Here is a 15920-nt window from a genome sequence, read left to right on the forward strand (position 1 = left end):
ACTTGAAGTTCAAAATGACCGTCATCCCTGTGTTAACACTATGGGGGAAAAAATTGAAATCTCCATTTTTACAAATTAAGACGGTGAGAACGTCATTCACTTCACAAGCTTTAAATAAGCCCATACAAGTGATAGACCAGTAGACCAGAAAAGTAAATTTAAAACTTTGAATCTCCAAATATCTATCTCTGAGACACATTCTACCTTACAGGATGTATCTGCCGTATGTACAAATTACCTATTTTCTGCATTTCAAAGACATACTGCTACATAATCAATACAGAAGGAGCATCTCACCCACCTTGTAGCTTTCGTTCTCTCCGAGCTTGCCTGCTCAGCGGTAGGCCCTCTTCTTCTAAGACACTGGTGTACTCTGCAAGCTGGTCCTTCATCCGGGCTTTATCGTGATCTGACCTTGAGAGTTGATCTTGAAGTTCGTCAATCTGAAAACAGGTCACAATGACATTGTGTTGTTGGAGACATGTGACTTAAGCATGGAATGATACATCTTAAAACTATAAAAATGCTTGCAAAACTTCAAAAACCCTTTAAAAAATTTAAAAACACTTTATGCACTAAAACTGCGTACTTTTTGTTAATTTTCGTCTAACGTACAGTGTTAAATAAACAAATGTATTGTCTACGCACTACAGCCAACTTCATGATTGATGATAAAATTCTCACAGAAACTGTCCCATATAGTCAGTCACAAGACAAATACAGTGGCAGATCAGGGAAGAACGATCTGATCATTCGACACTTATCATTGGTATCACTGAATTGAACGCAGATATAAATATATGCTGCTGGTTCACTGCAGTGGCAAGCAACTGTAGGAGAATACAGACCTGAAATTTGAGAGCGTTTCTCGTGCCCTCGGACTGGTCAAGTTTTCTCTTGGTAACTTCATAGTCACTCAGGATTTGCTGTCTGTCATTTTCACTCTTCATCAACTTGTCTCTCATCTGTCTGTCCTCATCAAGGGTCTGTGATCTGAGAGCCTATAGCATAGACAACGCAAGAAAATTTTAGAAAGACAAAATACACTAGGAGATGTTACAGACGACCAAACTTAGGTATGTTGGCCATAGCTGCAGTGCTTCTCGGTATTTATTGATGTGTTGGAACAGAACATCAAGTTAGTGCTTTGCATCTCTAGGCTGTCCGTTTCCAGATAGTGTAGAACAGCGATGAATGAAAGCCAGTTTTATTTTTGCTCAAATCTCTTATTTACATGCAACCACTGGCATTCATGGATGTACACTGCAGAGGAATAACATATTAGGTCATTCCAAATTAACTGTGTGACACAATGTCCAGATGCTGCTTAGCACCGTTCTATCAGTCTGTCTGCTCAAAATTTGTACACTTCACCCATTATAGCTTACATATTTCCACTGAACACTCACATATAACGTTACATCAGTTCTGTCATGGACAGTGTGCCACATACAAAAAGCATATCAAATATGGAAAAACAGAACAGAACATTTCTCACCTGTCTGATTTCTGCAGCAATCATCCCTGAGGATTGTGCGGGTTCTCTTATCTCCCGCGGCCCTCTCTGCGACCGCATCTCGTCCTCAATTTCTTTCAGCCTCCTCTCCACTCGACTGGAAACCTTCAACAAATTGATATCAAGGTCAAATGACTGTGGGAAAAAATCATCACATCCCCTGATCAATCTGTCCAGTTTTTATATTGACGGGTAAACAATACTTGCATTTCATTATTGGTGAATTTCAGTTCCTTTTGATTTATTAAATTGAAAACAAAATTTAATAATGTACAATGTACTGTGGTTTTAAGCCTATCATACCACATAGAATACCTCAAGATATCATGACAATTTTACAGCATAATTCAATCAACAAATAATGGTATTCTCAATATAGTCAAAATGCTAAGCCTGAATGGAGCAAAGTCGCCGGAAATTAACCACGAAAACCAACATGTGAATCATTCCAGCCCCGTATGTAGATGAGTCCCATAGAAAGCAATATAGAGGGACCACAAATATAGGAAGCACACGTATGACAGAGGTCCAGGTAACCAAGACTAACACTACAGACCTTGAAGGGTACTCCATGTCCATTTAAATCTTATTTCTCTTTGGCAAAGGTGATGATAATTCTCTTCTTTTCTTTCCTTCATGAATAAACCAAACTAAAATTTCTGGTTCTGGACAAGTAGAAGAACAAGTACAACATTCTTCACGACTCACAAACCCAAAATCAAATTCACTTGCCACATGGTCAAGTAAATTTCAACAAAATATTTTGCAGTTTCCCTGTATTATCCATGCCCTGTACTTGCTAGCTGTCTCTTGCATTGTTACTTACTGATTCTTCTGGTGCTCGGCTCCTGTGCATGCTGTCTGTAATATCAGTTATGGCCCTCCTGTGGTCATATTCTAACCATTTCCTCCTGTCTATCTCTCTCTCCAAGTCCTCTCCCAATCTCAGCTGGTCACTGCTCAGATCACGGATCGTTTGGTGAATGTCATGCAACTAGTGTGAGATACAGGAATATCATATAAATATATATATTACATATAAAATATACACCAAAAGAAATGTATAAAAACTATTGAAGATGATGGTTGCTTTGGACTGAAACATGAGTAATTACTTTATTTCAGAAAGCCTAAATGTGAAAATAATGTTGGTGATCACCCACCTCCTCTGGTTCACTGTCAAATCTCACTGTTGTTTTCTTTCTTCGTCTTCTCCTTGAGTAATCACCAGCATCCTGTTGGAAAAAGCAACATATTTTAACGCGAATCACGCTTCAATCAAAACTTCATTGACTGACAGCCTATCTGCAGTACAAAGGGGCTGTCAACCAATTGAGCCAATCCAGTGGTTAGGGTTCCAATGAGCACCAGTGTTTCAACTCTTGTATCCCCCAAGCTTACTCCCACCAACCCCTACCCCTCCCTCACCCGTACCCCCATTTCCACCCCATGCCCCCTGTATATAAGTTCACCCATCCAACAAGAAACAATGGACATGTACCAAAGTCTGTTGAAAGGTTTAGGATCATATCAGTTGTGTTGAAGTTCTGCTTGTGCAGAGGACCTTTATACGCTAGCAGAGGAATAAAAGACCACCAGGCTAGGATACAGGATCAATGGATTTACCCTGGTTCTTTGGCACATCTACAATTTCTGGATTCCCACAATCCTAAGCTTAACTCATTTGTGATGAGTAAAAAGGTTTAAATATGAATAGACATGCACACCTTAACATGAATAAGTAGAGGGACAGATATTCAGACTATTAAACTTTTACAATTCTTTTCTGATCTACCACTTGTGGGGGTTCATTTTAAAGCTTTTAGTGTAAGATAAGTTTTTACTGTCTTAGTTTCTCGAAAATCAAAAATTTCATTTTGCCTCATAGAGTTGACACAGGGATGGTGGCCATTTTGAATTCCAAACATGGGTAGGCGTTTAGCTTATTTGTTTCTCTAGTTCCAAATATTGCAAAGTGATCCCTGCTTTTTATTCTTGATTCGGTGAAAGAATGGTTGAAAGGTTCATTGAGGAAAGTTTGAGCAAAAGTTTAAATCTTTCACTTTTGAGGCATACACTACCATACATCCCTGCATGCAAGTTTCGCAAACCAATTGAAAACAATTGGAATATACCAATGTGTGCTGGTAATAGGGGCCAAACTCAGCAAAGATATTGCACACATAATGTTTGACAGTATATGCGCGCATGCTTACTCACCCCATAATCTCTCAAGGGTGAGGTTGCGGCGAATCTCCTGCCCGGAGCCTCTTCCTCTAGATCACTGGATCGGAGAGGCCTCGAGTCCCTGAGAACACCTCTGCGAAGTCTCTCTTCTCGCAGTCTGTCACTGGATCTGGCTAAGTTTTCTCTGAGCTACAGAGACAATCAGCAGAGAAGACAAGATTACGAAACCTGTGTCCGGAAACCGAGGGCAAATGATCCCTTTAAAAGCATGAGTGATATTAATTGTGGTCTGGTAGAAGAAGTGGCCGTCACCTTTTGAAGTTTCATAAGATTTTCCGCAGAGCATGGTACAACCCATGGACATTATACTATTGAAGTTACAGAGGAAAAGCTTTTTTTTTTGTAAGATATTCAGAAAGCAGGATCATTTAGTTTCTGAGGTGAACATGGAAATGTGCCTTGCATAAGATGTGTTGATGTACATGTAATTTGTAGGTCATGGAAAGGGAGAATGGAAATGGTAAGTTTTGACCGAGGTGACCAAAAAACACCAACAAACATGAATTTTCACCAGTGAATAAATATTAGAGGCAAAGATAAGTTAATTGAACATTTTGTGAATTAAGATTTCTTAAAAACAAGAGAAAAATTAGTCAAGTATTATCCTTTGTAAGTTTTTTTTTCTTTTAAAATATTTCAAAAATGTCATGTGCATGATGTGAACCAATGAAACACTTGAGCTTATATAGGTAAGGCAGTCAGTGTGTGCAAAAAATGAACCACAACTTAGATTTATAGAAACTCAACTGATGCCGACGCCATGCTGAGGACCCTATTCTCTCAAAAATAAGTTGGATGAAAGACTCCTTACACTTCCTTGTAGGCGTGTACAATCTGTAAAAACGAGATTAATTCTTTTTTTTTTGCATTTGTGAAGAGAAAAAAAAGTTGGTGAAAAAGATGTGGTGTTAGAGATCTCACCCTGTTAATGGCGGCACTCTGTGAGTCGGTGGCGTCGCGGTATCGGCCTAACATGCGATCTACTTCCCTCAAATTACTCTTTGTGTCCTACGGGAGTGGAAGAGCGGAGAAGAGTGTATCAGGACCTGGACACATTTGAGGAAAACAGAGGTGGGGAATTTTTCCGGAATATTCTACCCACGTCATCGAGGAAGAGCAGCTCACAAGAATTTTGTGAAGAAGCTTAAGAATCCACTCCCAAGAAGAGTACATGTGGTGCTATGTTGATGAGAAGGATTTTGGCAGCCAAAAGAAATTACAAAAATTTTAAGCCAACAAACAACATAATCTAAATGTATCAAACAAAAAGAGGGCTGTTCTTTGAGAAACGAAGTTGAATTCTGAGTAATTGATTGATTGATTGATTCATTCATTCAATAAAAGAAACATGTTTAACCATCTAGAGGGGACTCTTTAACAAACAAATCAACAGAATTAACTCTACGCAAAAAGGAATTTCACTTTTGTGTCATCAAAAATGTCATCTCAGTTCCTTGCATTATTATGCTGCGTACAGAGATTACAACACCGCTGAGACCATAAGACAGCTATTGTCATTGGAAGGAGAAAGGTATTTCCTTTTTTTCATCCAAGAATAAATAAAATAATGAGAATTACATTTCTACAGAATCAAAGTTCCATGGAAGTAATAATGAGTACAGAATATTTCTTCTTTTACTGACGGAACTTAGAACAAATCCATTTCAAGGAATGAACACCTTGACCTTGAAGAAATACATGTATCAAGACTGAATCAGATCTACATGTATTCAAGAGGTTAACCGTCATGTTGTGCCATCAGAAAACAGAGTGATCAACACTATATTTTATCTAGATAAACTGGTCGCTTTTTTTGACAGTACATGCATGTCATATAAAGATATTTGTATGAACGCAATATGTAAGATGGAAGTTCAATTTTTCTTCTTCTTTTTGTTCTAAGTTTTTTGGGGGGAGGGGGAGAAGAGGGTGGTAAAAGTTGCATGATATGAAGGGTATGACATGGACGAAGGGAAGTCAAAGTACATTCACTGATTCACATAAAGATGTTACGACTGTCTGCAAGGAATACTGACAAGAGACTTTGTTCAATTGAACATTGCCAGGAACGTCACAGGGAGAGTGAGTGTTGAGTAGAAAATGGAGCACTCATCATTGTTCCATTCCTAAATGTACCTCCATGATTGTTCTGACGTCATTTATGGTTTCAATGAAAAGAGGTTAAAAAGTCCATAAACAAAAAAAATAACCATCTCTGCTCTTTCTGTTCCTTCTCAATGTCTGCATACGAGCTAACTTGGCCCCTGTCCAAATTCACACACAGTTTTTGAATGTAGACAACATAATTAAACCACTGCTGTGCGTAAAAGCTTTCTGTGGACGTGCAAACAAACAGGGCTTGCCTTTCTTTGAGGAGCGTCTCATCAGGTGAATGAATTGCTACCATGTTGACATCAGTAGTCAAGAGGCTTTTCAAACTCTTCTCTGTGTAAATGTGTTTAAAACGTTTAATCTCGAGTAAGCCTGCACAATGTGTTGCATTGTACAAACTACAATACACAATGCCGCTCACAACATTCTCACATCAAATATTGGAAAATCATACACACTCACCCTTTTTTTAAGTGTCTAGTATTAAATTCAGACACATAAAATGCATAAGAACAAGAATTGGAACAAAAATTACATCCCAACATATCTAAGTCTATATGAAATCTGTCATTAAATGTATATGTAAATTTACAAAGTAACAGAAATGAAAGCATCTTCGGAGGGTTAACTACATGTAATGAAGTATCTTCCAAAATTTTCATTGGCTGATAAAATTTTCATGAACAGTTCATTTTTCCGGGTGCCTATTGCTTGCTGAAATGTGATTGAAAAATTGCAAGGTTTTTCCTTTAGAATACATACTGCCGGAAGACAGATTCGTGACAACTATATTACATCATATACAATTCCTTCCCTCCCCCCACTGTGTATGCTGACATGTAACAGAGCAAAACTGATGTTCAATGCTATGGTAAATAACAAAATTGTAACGCAATGAATTAAATCTCCTCAACCGATTGAAAAATAAATGAAACACAAACTACCGCATTTAAAAGCTTAATTTGTTCATAATTGTTGTGATAAAACACTCTTTCCACACACAAGTAATGGTATTTTGTGGTGTGTGCAATGATCTCCATCTCTGAGCTCAACAACTGAAAGTAAATATTTGTTAAATACATTGACAACGAAAAAAAATTTGCTGTGTCTGCAATTAAACACAATATGCACTTTGATTTTAACAATTTAATTCATAAAGTTCTTGCAATTTCTTTGAGAAAGCCCTTATGCCATGATACACAAACTTCAAATGTCTACAGAATATCCTTGAGTCAGCAGATTAAATTAAATCTTGCTCAAAGAGCACACGGATTAGGAAAACCTGTCACAAAGTGCAGCATTGCAATTATTGCAATGTACATTTACCTGCAATGTTTATTGCTGTCAAAATCAATTGACATTTTTTCAATCAGTCATACATTTGGCAAATGGCTTGAAAATTGTAAAATTGATATTAGCAAGGAAGTAACACAACAGTAGCTGTAGCTTTTGGTGATTTTTTCATTATTTTTGTTTTTAATATCAACAACAGAATTCAAATGTAAACAATGAATAAACGGCAGTTTACCACGTATAGACACTGTGTTGACAAGCTGAATAGTGAGTGTTTGGTTTCAACATGCTTTGGGGAGCAGCACAAGAACTTGCAATTCACATAAAAACAAAAGCAACAAAATCATATTAAGTTACAGCTACTGGCCCTTTGAGAGTTTAACCCTTTCACCCCCAGTTGCCTGTATACAGGTCCAATTTACCATAGAAAACAATGGATTTTGGGACAAACCATGGTGGTGAAAGGGTTCAACAATCAACAGAATTGCAAAAGTGAAAATTGAAAAATCAGAGGAAAGCAAATGTGTTATACTCACGTGCAAAGTGGACGTCAGGGTGTTAACACTGTCTCGGTTCAATATGGAATCGGACAAAACGGGGCTACGGGGAGAGGACGGAGGAGTTGGAAGCCTTCTTGATGTTCTACGCAGCGGAGATGGATGATCAAAATCCTCCGAGTCAGAGGACATATCACTCATATAGGCTGTCTTCTAGATGAAACAGGTCTTCAAGAGTCTAGATTGTGTGGATTGTCACCTCATCTGGATGTGTCCTTACCGTGGCAAATACTGCTACTCTAGATATGCGACCCTCCGGGGACTGAAAAAACAAATACCAAAACACAGTTGTGTAATTCGTTTCTCCCAACGACACTTTCATTACTAGTAAGTGATTAAAATAAAATAAATACATTAATTATTTATATAGTAAAGAGACAATAATTTAACTTTCAGTGATATTCTAAATTGATTTTGTTGAAGCAAGCAAATATATCTTCTTCTTCTGCTGCCTAAACTTCACTGAAAGACACAATATTAGCCTTGCTAAACTACCGTATATACAATATCCAAAGTTAATATTGACCAATGAATTCTAGTTTCTACTAGAAGTCAGTCGTCCACACCGTGTTACATTGGACATAACAGGTACACCTTCCTTACAGACAATGAGCAATATTATTCAAACTCAACGTTGATTTTGAGACTCTTCTTCACGATACAAAAACCAACAAAATGAACAACGGGCTGATAATTTGTTTTTTAATCTAAACAAAATTTTTGAGTAATTCTGTTTGTGGACTCACATGCTGTGCTTCTGTACATGCGCCGGTATGCAGGCTTCCCTACTTGACCTGGCACACGGCTATTATTGTAATCTAATTTCAACGGTTCTACAACCGGGAAGTAGACAATGGGAACCAAACAATGCCATCAAGGACATACCTAGCAGCCATGAGACCAATGCCCTATTGTCAAAGACATCGTGCCCCAAGTGGTAGTGACTCCACAACTTGATCAAACACAAAAATCAATAGAACTTGGAGTGGAGGCACGGACGGAGGCTGTCATTGCTTGCACTGACGAACTTCATACGACATTCTTGGCTTGCTTGGACACGGCCTTCTTTAGTGGTGGTCAAAATTAATGCACCACTGAAGTCCAAAAATCAAGCTCCACACCAGGTTAATTATTATATTATAGAGAACATGTCAATTATAAATGTAGTACTTTGCCACAGAGGTTCAGTTATGCAATTAATATTATTACTCGGTTGTCTCTCAGTGTCTCAAAAAGGAGGGTTACATTCAGAGTATTTTTTCAATGGAAGGATTTTTCTGCGATTTTCTGTCGGGCAATATTTTAAAATCAATTTGTTTTTCCAAAGCCAGTAATACCAAAAGGATTCTCAATGAAGAAAAATAAATTTATTTTTTTTTACAAGTAATATTTGTCAACCAAATTTCAAAAATGTTGATTTGATTTTAGAGAGCCAAGATGTCTGAAAGCTAGTACTTCGTTAAAAACACCAGGGAGAAGAGAACACATTGTGTCCCTTTTTGAACTTGCACCAACAGGACTGTGCTCTACCAAATACACACATGAAGACTGACAAAGCTGACAATTCACCCAAAAAATAAACAAGACATTCAAAAATCTAAGGAAGTGTTCAAGAGCATTGAGCAAGGGTCCCTCACAAAAATGTAACAGTGATTACATGGAGGACCAGTCAAATAGTGGCTTAGCTAGAATGCATATACCTGCAGAGAATAACATACAAGTAAGGACATGTCCTGTCATGTTCAATATGTGATCTCTCCATTGACAAAAGTCCCTGATAAAGCTTTCAGTTATGCTGCCACTACTATTACTACACCTCGCATATCCCCGGAGATGGGTCAATCGTTTTGAGCCATTGTAGTATTTTTCTGTGGTGAACTATCTGGACAAGACTACAATCAATGATTTCCTGTTATATTCAGGCGATCTTATCGTGTTTGCGTTTAAACATAATTGAAGTTTTCAATACAGATACAACAGCCATGCTTGAAGAGCAGTTGGCCGAGATGGATAACTCACTCACTGGCCACTAGTGTCATTTTAGTCTTCATCGACTCACTTTTTTTGTACATTGGTCTAACCCAATATTAAAAAACAATTGGATTGTACCACATTGGAGGAGGGATAGGGCTGAAGGTGTGAACAAAACATGAGCCTGTTGCAAACAACAGCACTAATGTATCAAATCCCTGCTTTTATAGATATTAGTTGAAAACTATAGCTGTTTGTCAGAAATATTAATGGAAAAAAATTAAATGGATAAAAAACAACATATAGGTATTAGGGTTGAAAACAAAGGAACAGTACTTTACAATTTGAAGAGAACTCTATAGTACTGTATTTACATGTACTTTGTATGACAAAAATGTTTTGGTCATTTTACAAAGGGCAAAGCATATTACACAGCTTGATACAGTGTGATATAATTTTAAAGTGATAACAGTACTGATATAACTCATTTATTATCACTGGTGGGGCAAAAAATATTTGAAAAAAATTTTAAAATACATAGACACTCTTGGTAAATATTGTCATTAATGCATAAAAGATAATGACCTGAGACACAACTTCTACAGATGAGGGGTTGATTAATTATAATGATATAATGTAAAAAATTAAGACTCATCCAAGTTTGTGTTTAATACACTTTGATTTATGAATGGGAAAAAAAACGTATCTGGTTGTAATCTCGATGAGAATGTGTACACACACAAAACCAACGGTTAACCTGGCCTGACAATGGTAGTTGCTTGGCAACTGACGCCAATTTGGGACGATGCCAACTTGGCAAAAATACCTCCGTGAGTCGTTGAACGTTTCTCAGCTTTTAGCAACTGTGGATTAACTTCATTGGTCAAATGGTACCGGTCGAATGATGCATGACTCTGTCTTGTCCCGTAGCGAATAGCTCAAACATTTCACGGTTTACGTTTTTTTCAACTGCCCATGAGGAAGGGATAATACAATGGTCAGAGAATTAAAGTTTTAGCAAATTTTGTCATGGCCAAAGCATTGCTTCTCAGTCCATGAGTTGCTCTACAAGCGGAAACTTACTTTGGTAGAACTCATAACATGGAATAGATGCGAAGATCGTTGTTCCACCGTCAAGTCGCTATTTTAACAATTCGCAACACGCAGATAAGGACTGCCCTGGCCTGCGAGGATACAAGTGGTCTAGCTTTGCGTTCGAGGTTTAAATTCAGCTGTCAATACATCGTGCCTCTGATTCTCGATGCGCGGTTCAGTAATTGTAAGTTTCGGTTGATTAAAAAGACAACCAAATAGCACACAAGCTACATTGCACCTTCTGCATTATTAGCCAACCGTTTGTAACAGAAGGCGCAAAAAGAGAAATATCCCACGCTCCCAGCTCCGGACGCATAATAAACATGATCATGACATGACGCGACCACTGGCACTTCCACTTATCTGATCACTAAATTATTTAAACGTCTCTTACCTGGATGGTCTTCAAAATTGTACTGTAGCCCGTCCGTTCGTTCGATTTAGTATCACTTTTCAACACAGAAGAAGTTCAAGCTGTCATTGCCTTAAAACTGAAATGTACCACAGAGAATCGTTTTGCGGTCGACTACACGCCGATGCATATGGCATATGGCAGGAGCTTCGTCGTTAACTGAGGAAATTGAAAACGCCGCCTGAGGTTGAATCTCGTTTTCAAACAACCTCGCTGATTGGCTAAACGTCTTTATGATTTCTCTGTTTGAGAAAATGTTTTCTGAGCATTGTCAATTCTAATATACAGTTTGCTTCAATAAATACCAATATTCATCCACAAAAATAACATATAGAAGTACAAATCAACATTAATATGAAATCGCTGATATTTTCACATCAAATAGTGAAACGGCAGAAGCTTCGTCGTAACCAATCAGAGGTAGTATACCGTTGGACTATCGTACAACTAATCGACTTCCTGTGCGTGTTAGAGGGCGTGCTAATAATTTCGTCTGCAAGATTATTTTCTGGGGTACACAGTGGGAGAAGTCGCGAGCGACGTGTCACACACGAGGGCCCACAGTGAATATCCTTCAACAAACCCGATGCAGACTGCAGTCAGACATTGCATATAGTAAGTTGCGACTTAGCAGTATCATTGTATTTCTGTCGTCTGCATATTGTGAAACTTGCGTTGCATGATTACTGGAGACTTTCCAGAGATCGGCAACAGCACCAGTTTCACTGTCACCAATGTCAGTGAGCGCGTGCAACCGGGGACGATTGTTTTGCACGACCTCTCCTGGTTTACGGTGAACTGTAGTTGTTCCGTTATGTTATGTAGGAGTGGTCTATTCTTGTTTCACATATATGTATTTTCTTTGTTTCCATGATACAGTCTATAAAATCTTTCGTGTAGGACTGTGAGAGGCCAGTGATTTCTGTTCCTCTTTCCTGCCTTGCATTGGAAGCTTTAGACTAAATATCATGGATGTAAAAATAGATACCCGCTCATGTCAATATGCAATGCATGCTCAGAAAATAACTAAAGAAAACTTACTGTTAGGTGGCAGTCTGTGATGAACTGTTGTTTTGCAAAATATTTCCTCTTATCTACACCACTACAAGTCTTTGTTGGGCTATAGTTTTCAAAATATCTCCTCTTATCTACACTGTTGTATTTATCTATTTATTTATTCAGATATTTTGGGCTTTGCTTGTTTTTGTTTGTTGTTCATACATTCATTCATTGAATGACAAACTATCTTTTACATGACAGTGTTTATCTTTTCCTCCATTTAATTATGTGTTTATAATCTCTTTCTCTTGTTGTTTCTCCGTAGGATTTCAAAAGATGGCTTGGTGATTAAATAAATGAAGCATTGACATCATGTCAGCAGGTCAAATATTTGGCAGCCCACCTGAGCCAATCTTCAACCTTGATGGTGTATGTGTACAACCAGACCTCTTGGAAGACATTTTACACATCTTGGCATCCAGAAGTGAAGAGCGCACCAAATCTGCTGTAGGACAAAATTACGGGCAATTTTGCGGTGGAGACTGTGCAAAGTACATATTTCTGCTATGTGAGCGTTTTAACCAACCACCAGAAACCAGGTATCTTGCTGTCGACATTTTTGACAAGTTCATGTCCAAGCATTTATGTGGACTGTACAAATATATACGGACAAGCAAGAAGTATGTAGATAGGAAGAAAGAATGGGAGGATCTGGAGACAAAGCTTAGCCGCTTGATGTGCTTACGTATGGTTTCCTCTGTGCAATTAGCGAGTAAACTATGTTCACATTGTAAAATTTTGACACTGAGGAAGTGTCAGCGGTTTTTAGCAGCATCAGGTCATCAGTACACGCTAGATAGCATCATGCTTTCTGAACTCAGTATCTTAAAGACTTTGGATTTCAAAGTGCCTTCGGCATCAGCTCTGACATACATTGAAGCCCTTTTGGAGATTCTGGGCTACAACGATAGCAGCACAAATGTAAAAGTGTTGCATGCAACATGCCTTGATGTTCTTGATGTGACAATTCTCAGGAGACAAGTAGTGTACAACAAACTCTGCACTCTAGCCATCAATAGCATAGAGGTCACCAAAGAAGATCTGGAGCAGTTTGCAACAGTTGAAGAAGACATGATGTTCCTCGCAGTGGCTGTTATTGGAGCAGCAACATACATTGTTGATCAAGATACTCTTCATAGAGTTGTGGATCACATCTCTAAAATAACAAGAATTCCTTTTGCAGACATTCTTGATTTTTCCAACATTCTTATACAAGAGTGTGTACCGGTACAGGGTACTGGTATGACATAAACGTGAAAACACATGAAAGAAACAGGAAAGGCGGTACATCGGGAAGACTTTTCAAACGGCATCACTTCCATTCATCAGATTTTGTAAAAAATCAAAACAGTACATGTTACATGTAAGAGAAAGATTTATATGTATTTATTCAAAATATTTATTACAGCTCTAATGTGAAAATATTCTCTGTCACATGTATATGTACATGTATTTATTTCATTGATTGTTCTACAAACATCAGTTGAACTTTGTCAAAGAAGACTTTTAAATGAAAATAGTTATTACAGTGAACAGTTTATATTTTCTTTTTTTTGGTACATGTCCAACTTTTTCCATTTATTTTCAGTCATTGACTGTAGTAAAATAAAAAGATATAGTTCACAAAAACTGTGGGTATGATTTTTTTTTGTTCTACATAATTTTCTCTGAAATATAAGACCATAATATGCAATCTACCATATTCTATGGTTATGTTTACATATTTTGGTCTCTTGTAGTTACAAATGCACTGCTCATGCTGTTTGCAAAGGAATTAATCTACTATCACACTGGTGGTCAATAGAGTTCATCAGTGCATCCATGGCCAGAAGTCTGGATTTTTTCATTTTAGACATTTTTACATTTTAGGGAGCGTTCAGTTTTTACGGCCGGGGGGGGGGGGGCGGCAAAATCTTGTCGCCGGTGTTCAAAAAAATATAGACCCCCCTGTATTTTTTGTGAAAAAAAGATGACCCCCCTTTGTCAGACAAAAAAATTGATGACCCGTCCCCCCCCCCCCCCCCCCCCCTGAAAAGTAACCAAAACCCATATGTCAAATTTACCCGCATGGTTTGGATTTGAACTCCGGTACGCAGCGCACTTTATTCGTGTAGCAGAGATGCCAGTTTACAAACTTCTCAGCCACATCCATTGAAATGTCTGTTAATTAGGATGACTGTAAGGCAATTTTTAACTTCATTTCCATAAACAAGTCATGTCCATGGACATTGTATAAAGTAAACTTTATTGGAGTGGTTCGCCAAAGGCAGCCCTGCGGTTAAGAGGGTCATGGGCCATTACGTAAAGTAAACTTTATTCTAGTGGGCCACCAAAGGTGGCCCGCCGGTAAAGAGGGTCGATCATGGCTATTGCATAAAGTAGACTTTACTGGACAGGGCCGCTGAAGGCGCGCGGCCATTACCATTATTCAGTGCGTGATCCCAGGGGTCCCTCAAAAATGTTTCTAATACAAGCCGCAGCTTCAATTGGGAATTTTAAAGTAAGATTGCCTTGGGGTATTACATAAAGTCAATTTATTGTAGTAGGCCGCCACAGGCGGCCCACCGGTAAGGGTCGGATCATGGCCATTGCATGAAGTAAACCTAATTGGAGTGGGCCGCCAAAGGCGTCTGCCCGTTAAGAGGGTCATGGGTAATACATAATGTATATTTATTGTAGTGGGCCGCCGAAGGCGGCCCACCGGTAAAGAGGGTCGATCATGGCCATGGCATAAAGTGAACTTTATTGTTGGTATTATGTTTTTGTAAATGTGGTGACCCCCCCTTTCCTACCAGTGAAAAAGCGATGAGCCCCCTTTGTGGATTCCAAAATTACGATGACCCCCCCTGGATTTTGCCGCCCCCCCCCCCCGCCGTAAAAACTGAACGGTCCCTTAGTGGTTCACATTTGACATGTTAGGTCAGAGCTAACGTGCCTAAAATATCTAACGCGTTAGATCAGTGATATTTCACACAAAGCATATGAATTGTAGGAGACCTGAAATGCAGAAATCAAAGCAATTCCGTACCCTCTTTTTTTAAAAATTCTTTGACGAAAATGATAAATATGTATGCCTCGAACCCCTTTGTAGTTTGAATAAGCACATCTGTAGCTTCAAAGAACTGCAAACTATGTATATTAAAATGGTCAAGCGAGTGGTAAGGGAATTCTTGGTTTTTACCTTCTGCCCAACGCTATTTGGAAGTAGTGATTAGGAATATGAAGTTTTGTGACCATGCAAATTTCTGCAATTGCATACTAGGATGTTCTTTGTCAAATTTTGAAATATACTATAAGACACTCTCTGCTTGTGTGAGTTGAGTATAATAAAGATTATTTGATAAATAACTTTATTGACGGTATTCCCTCAAGAGAACATAGTCAAGATTTGAACCAGGACTACTTGAAAAAATAGAAGCACACAGAATAAACAGAAAGAAAAAAAATATTATGTTAATTATTTTACATATATAAATATATATTAAAATGTATAAATATATAATGTATTGAGAAAATTTAGGTAAAATCTAAAAAAGATCGGTTTCTTGTATAAATGTTATGTGTATGTTATTGCTTCTAAATAATGTATCAACATTAAGCATCTTCACTCAAAGAGGTGAAATTTTCATCGCTTACCACTATGGAGTTTAACAACTTT

The 15920-nt window shown here is 38.1% G+C and overlaps 2 protein-coding genes across 5 annotated transcripts in view; one reads left to right on the forward strand and one right to left on the reverse strand.

Annotated features, from left to right (window-relative positions):
* Nucleotides 1-11364, reverse strand: part of LOC139149886 (centrosomal protein of 128 kDa-like) — a 55918-nt gene extending 44554 nt beyond the window's left edge. The window contains exons 1-9 of one of the 4 annotated variants that reach the window (XM_070721897.1): nt 11186-11364; nt 7705-7987; nt 4685-4771; nt 3737-3892; nt 2680-2751; nt 2343-2510; nt 1499-1621; nt 849-1001; nt 302-443 (exon numbers count right to left, since the gene is read on the reverse strand). In XM_070721897.1, coding sequence (XP_070577998.1) covers nt 302-443; nt 849-1001; nt 1499-1621; nt 2343-2510; nt 2680-2751; nt 3737-3892; nt 4685-4771; nt 7705-7866 — 1063 coding nt within the window. In that variant the 5' untranslated portion in view covers nt 7867-7987; nt 11186-11364. Of the gene's footprint in view, nt 1-301; nt 444-848; nt 1002-1498; nt 1622-2342; nt 2511-2679; nt 2752-3736; nt 3893-4510; nt 4598-4684; nt 4772-7704; nt 7988-11185 lie in introns of those variants that run through there. The other 3 variants (XM_070721899.1, XM_070721898.1, XM_070721900.1) reach the window with 3 other exon arrangements.
* A 342-nt stretch (nt 11365-11706) lies between these two features.
* On the forward strand, nt 11707-13656 carry LOC139149887 (cyclin N-terminal domain-containing protein 1-like). The gene is made up of 2 exons (XM_070721901.1): nt 11707-11818; nt 12528-13656. Exon 2 carries the CDS (start codon nt 12575-12577, stop codon nt 13511-13513), a length of 939 nt encoding a protein of 312 aa, XP_070578002.1. The 5' UTR covers nt 11707-11818; nt 12528-12574; the 3' UTR covers nt 13514-13656.
* Nucleotides 13657-15920: the final 2264 nt, after the last annotated feature.

Source organism: Ptychodera flava, chromosome 14 (assembly GCF_041260155.1).
Source record: "Ptychodera flava strain L36383 chromosome 14, AS_Pfla_20210202, whole genome shotgun sequence".
In the NCBI taxonomy this organism is placed as follows: Eukaryota; Metazoa; Hemichordata; class Enteropneusta; family Ptychoderidae; genus Ptychodera; species Ptychodera flava.

What these genes read in the sequence shown, in the direction of transcription:
- LOC139149887 (XM_070721901.1), top strand. Translation starts at nt 12,575, where the DNA reads ATGTCAGCAGGTCAAATATTTGGCAGCCCACCTGAGCCAATCTTCAAC.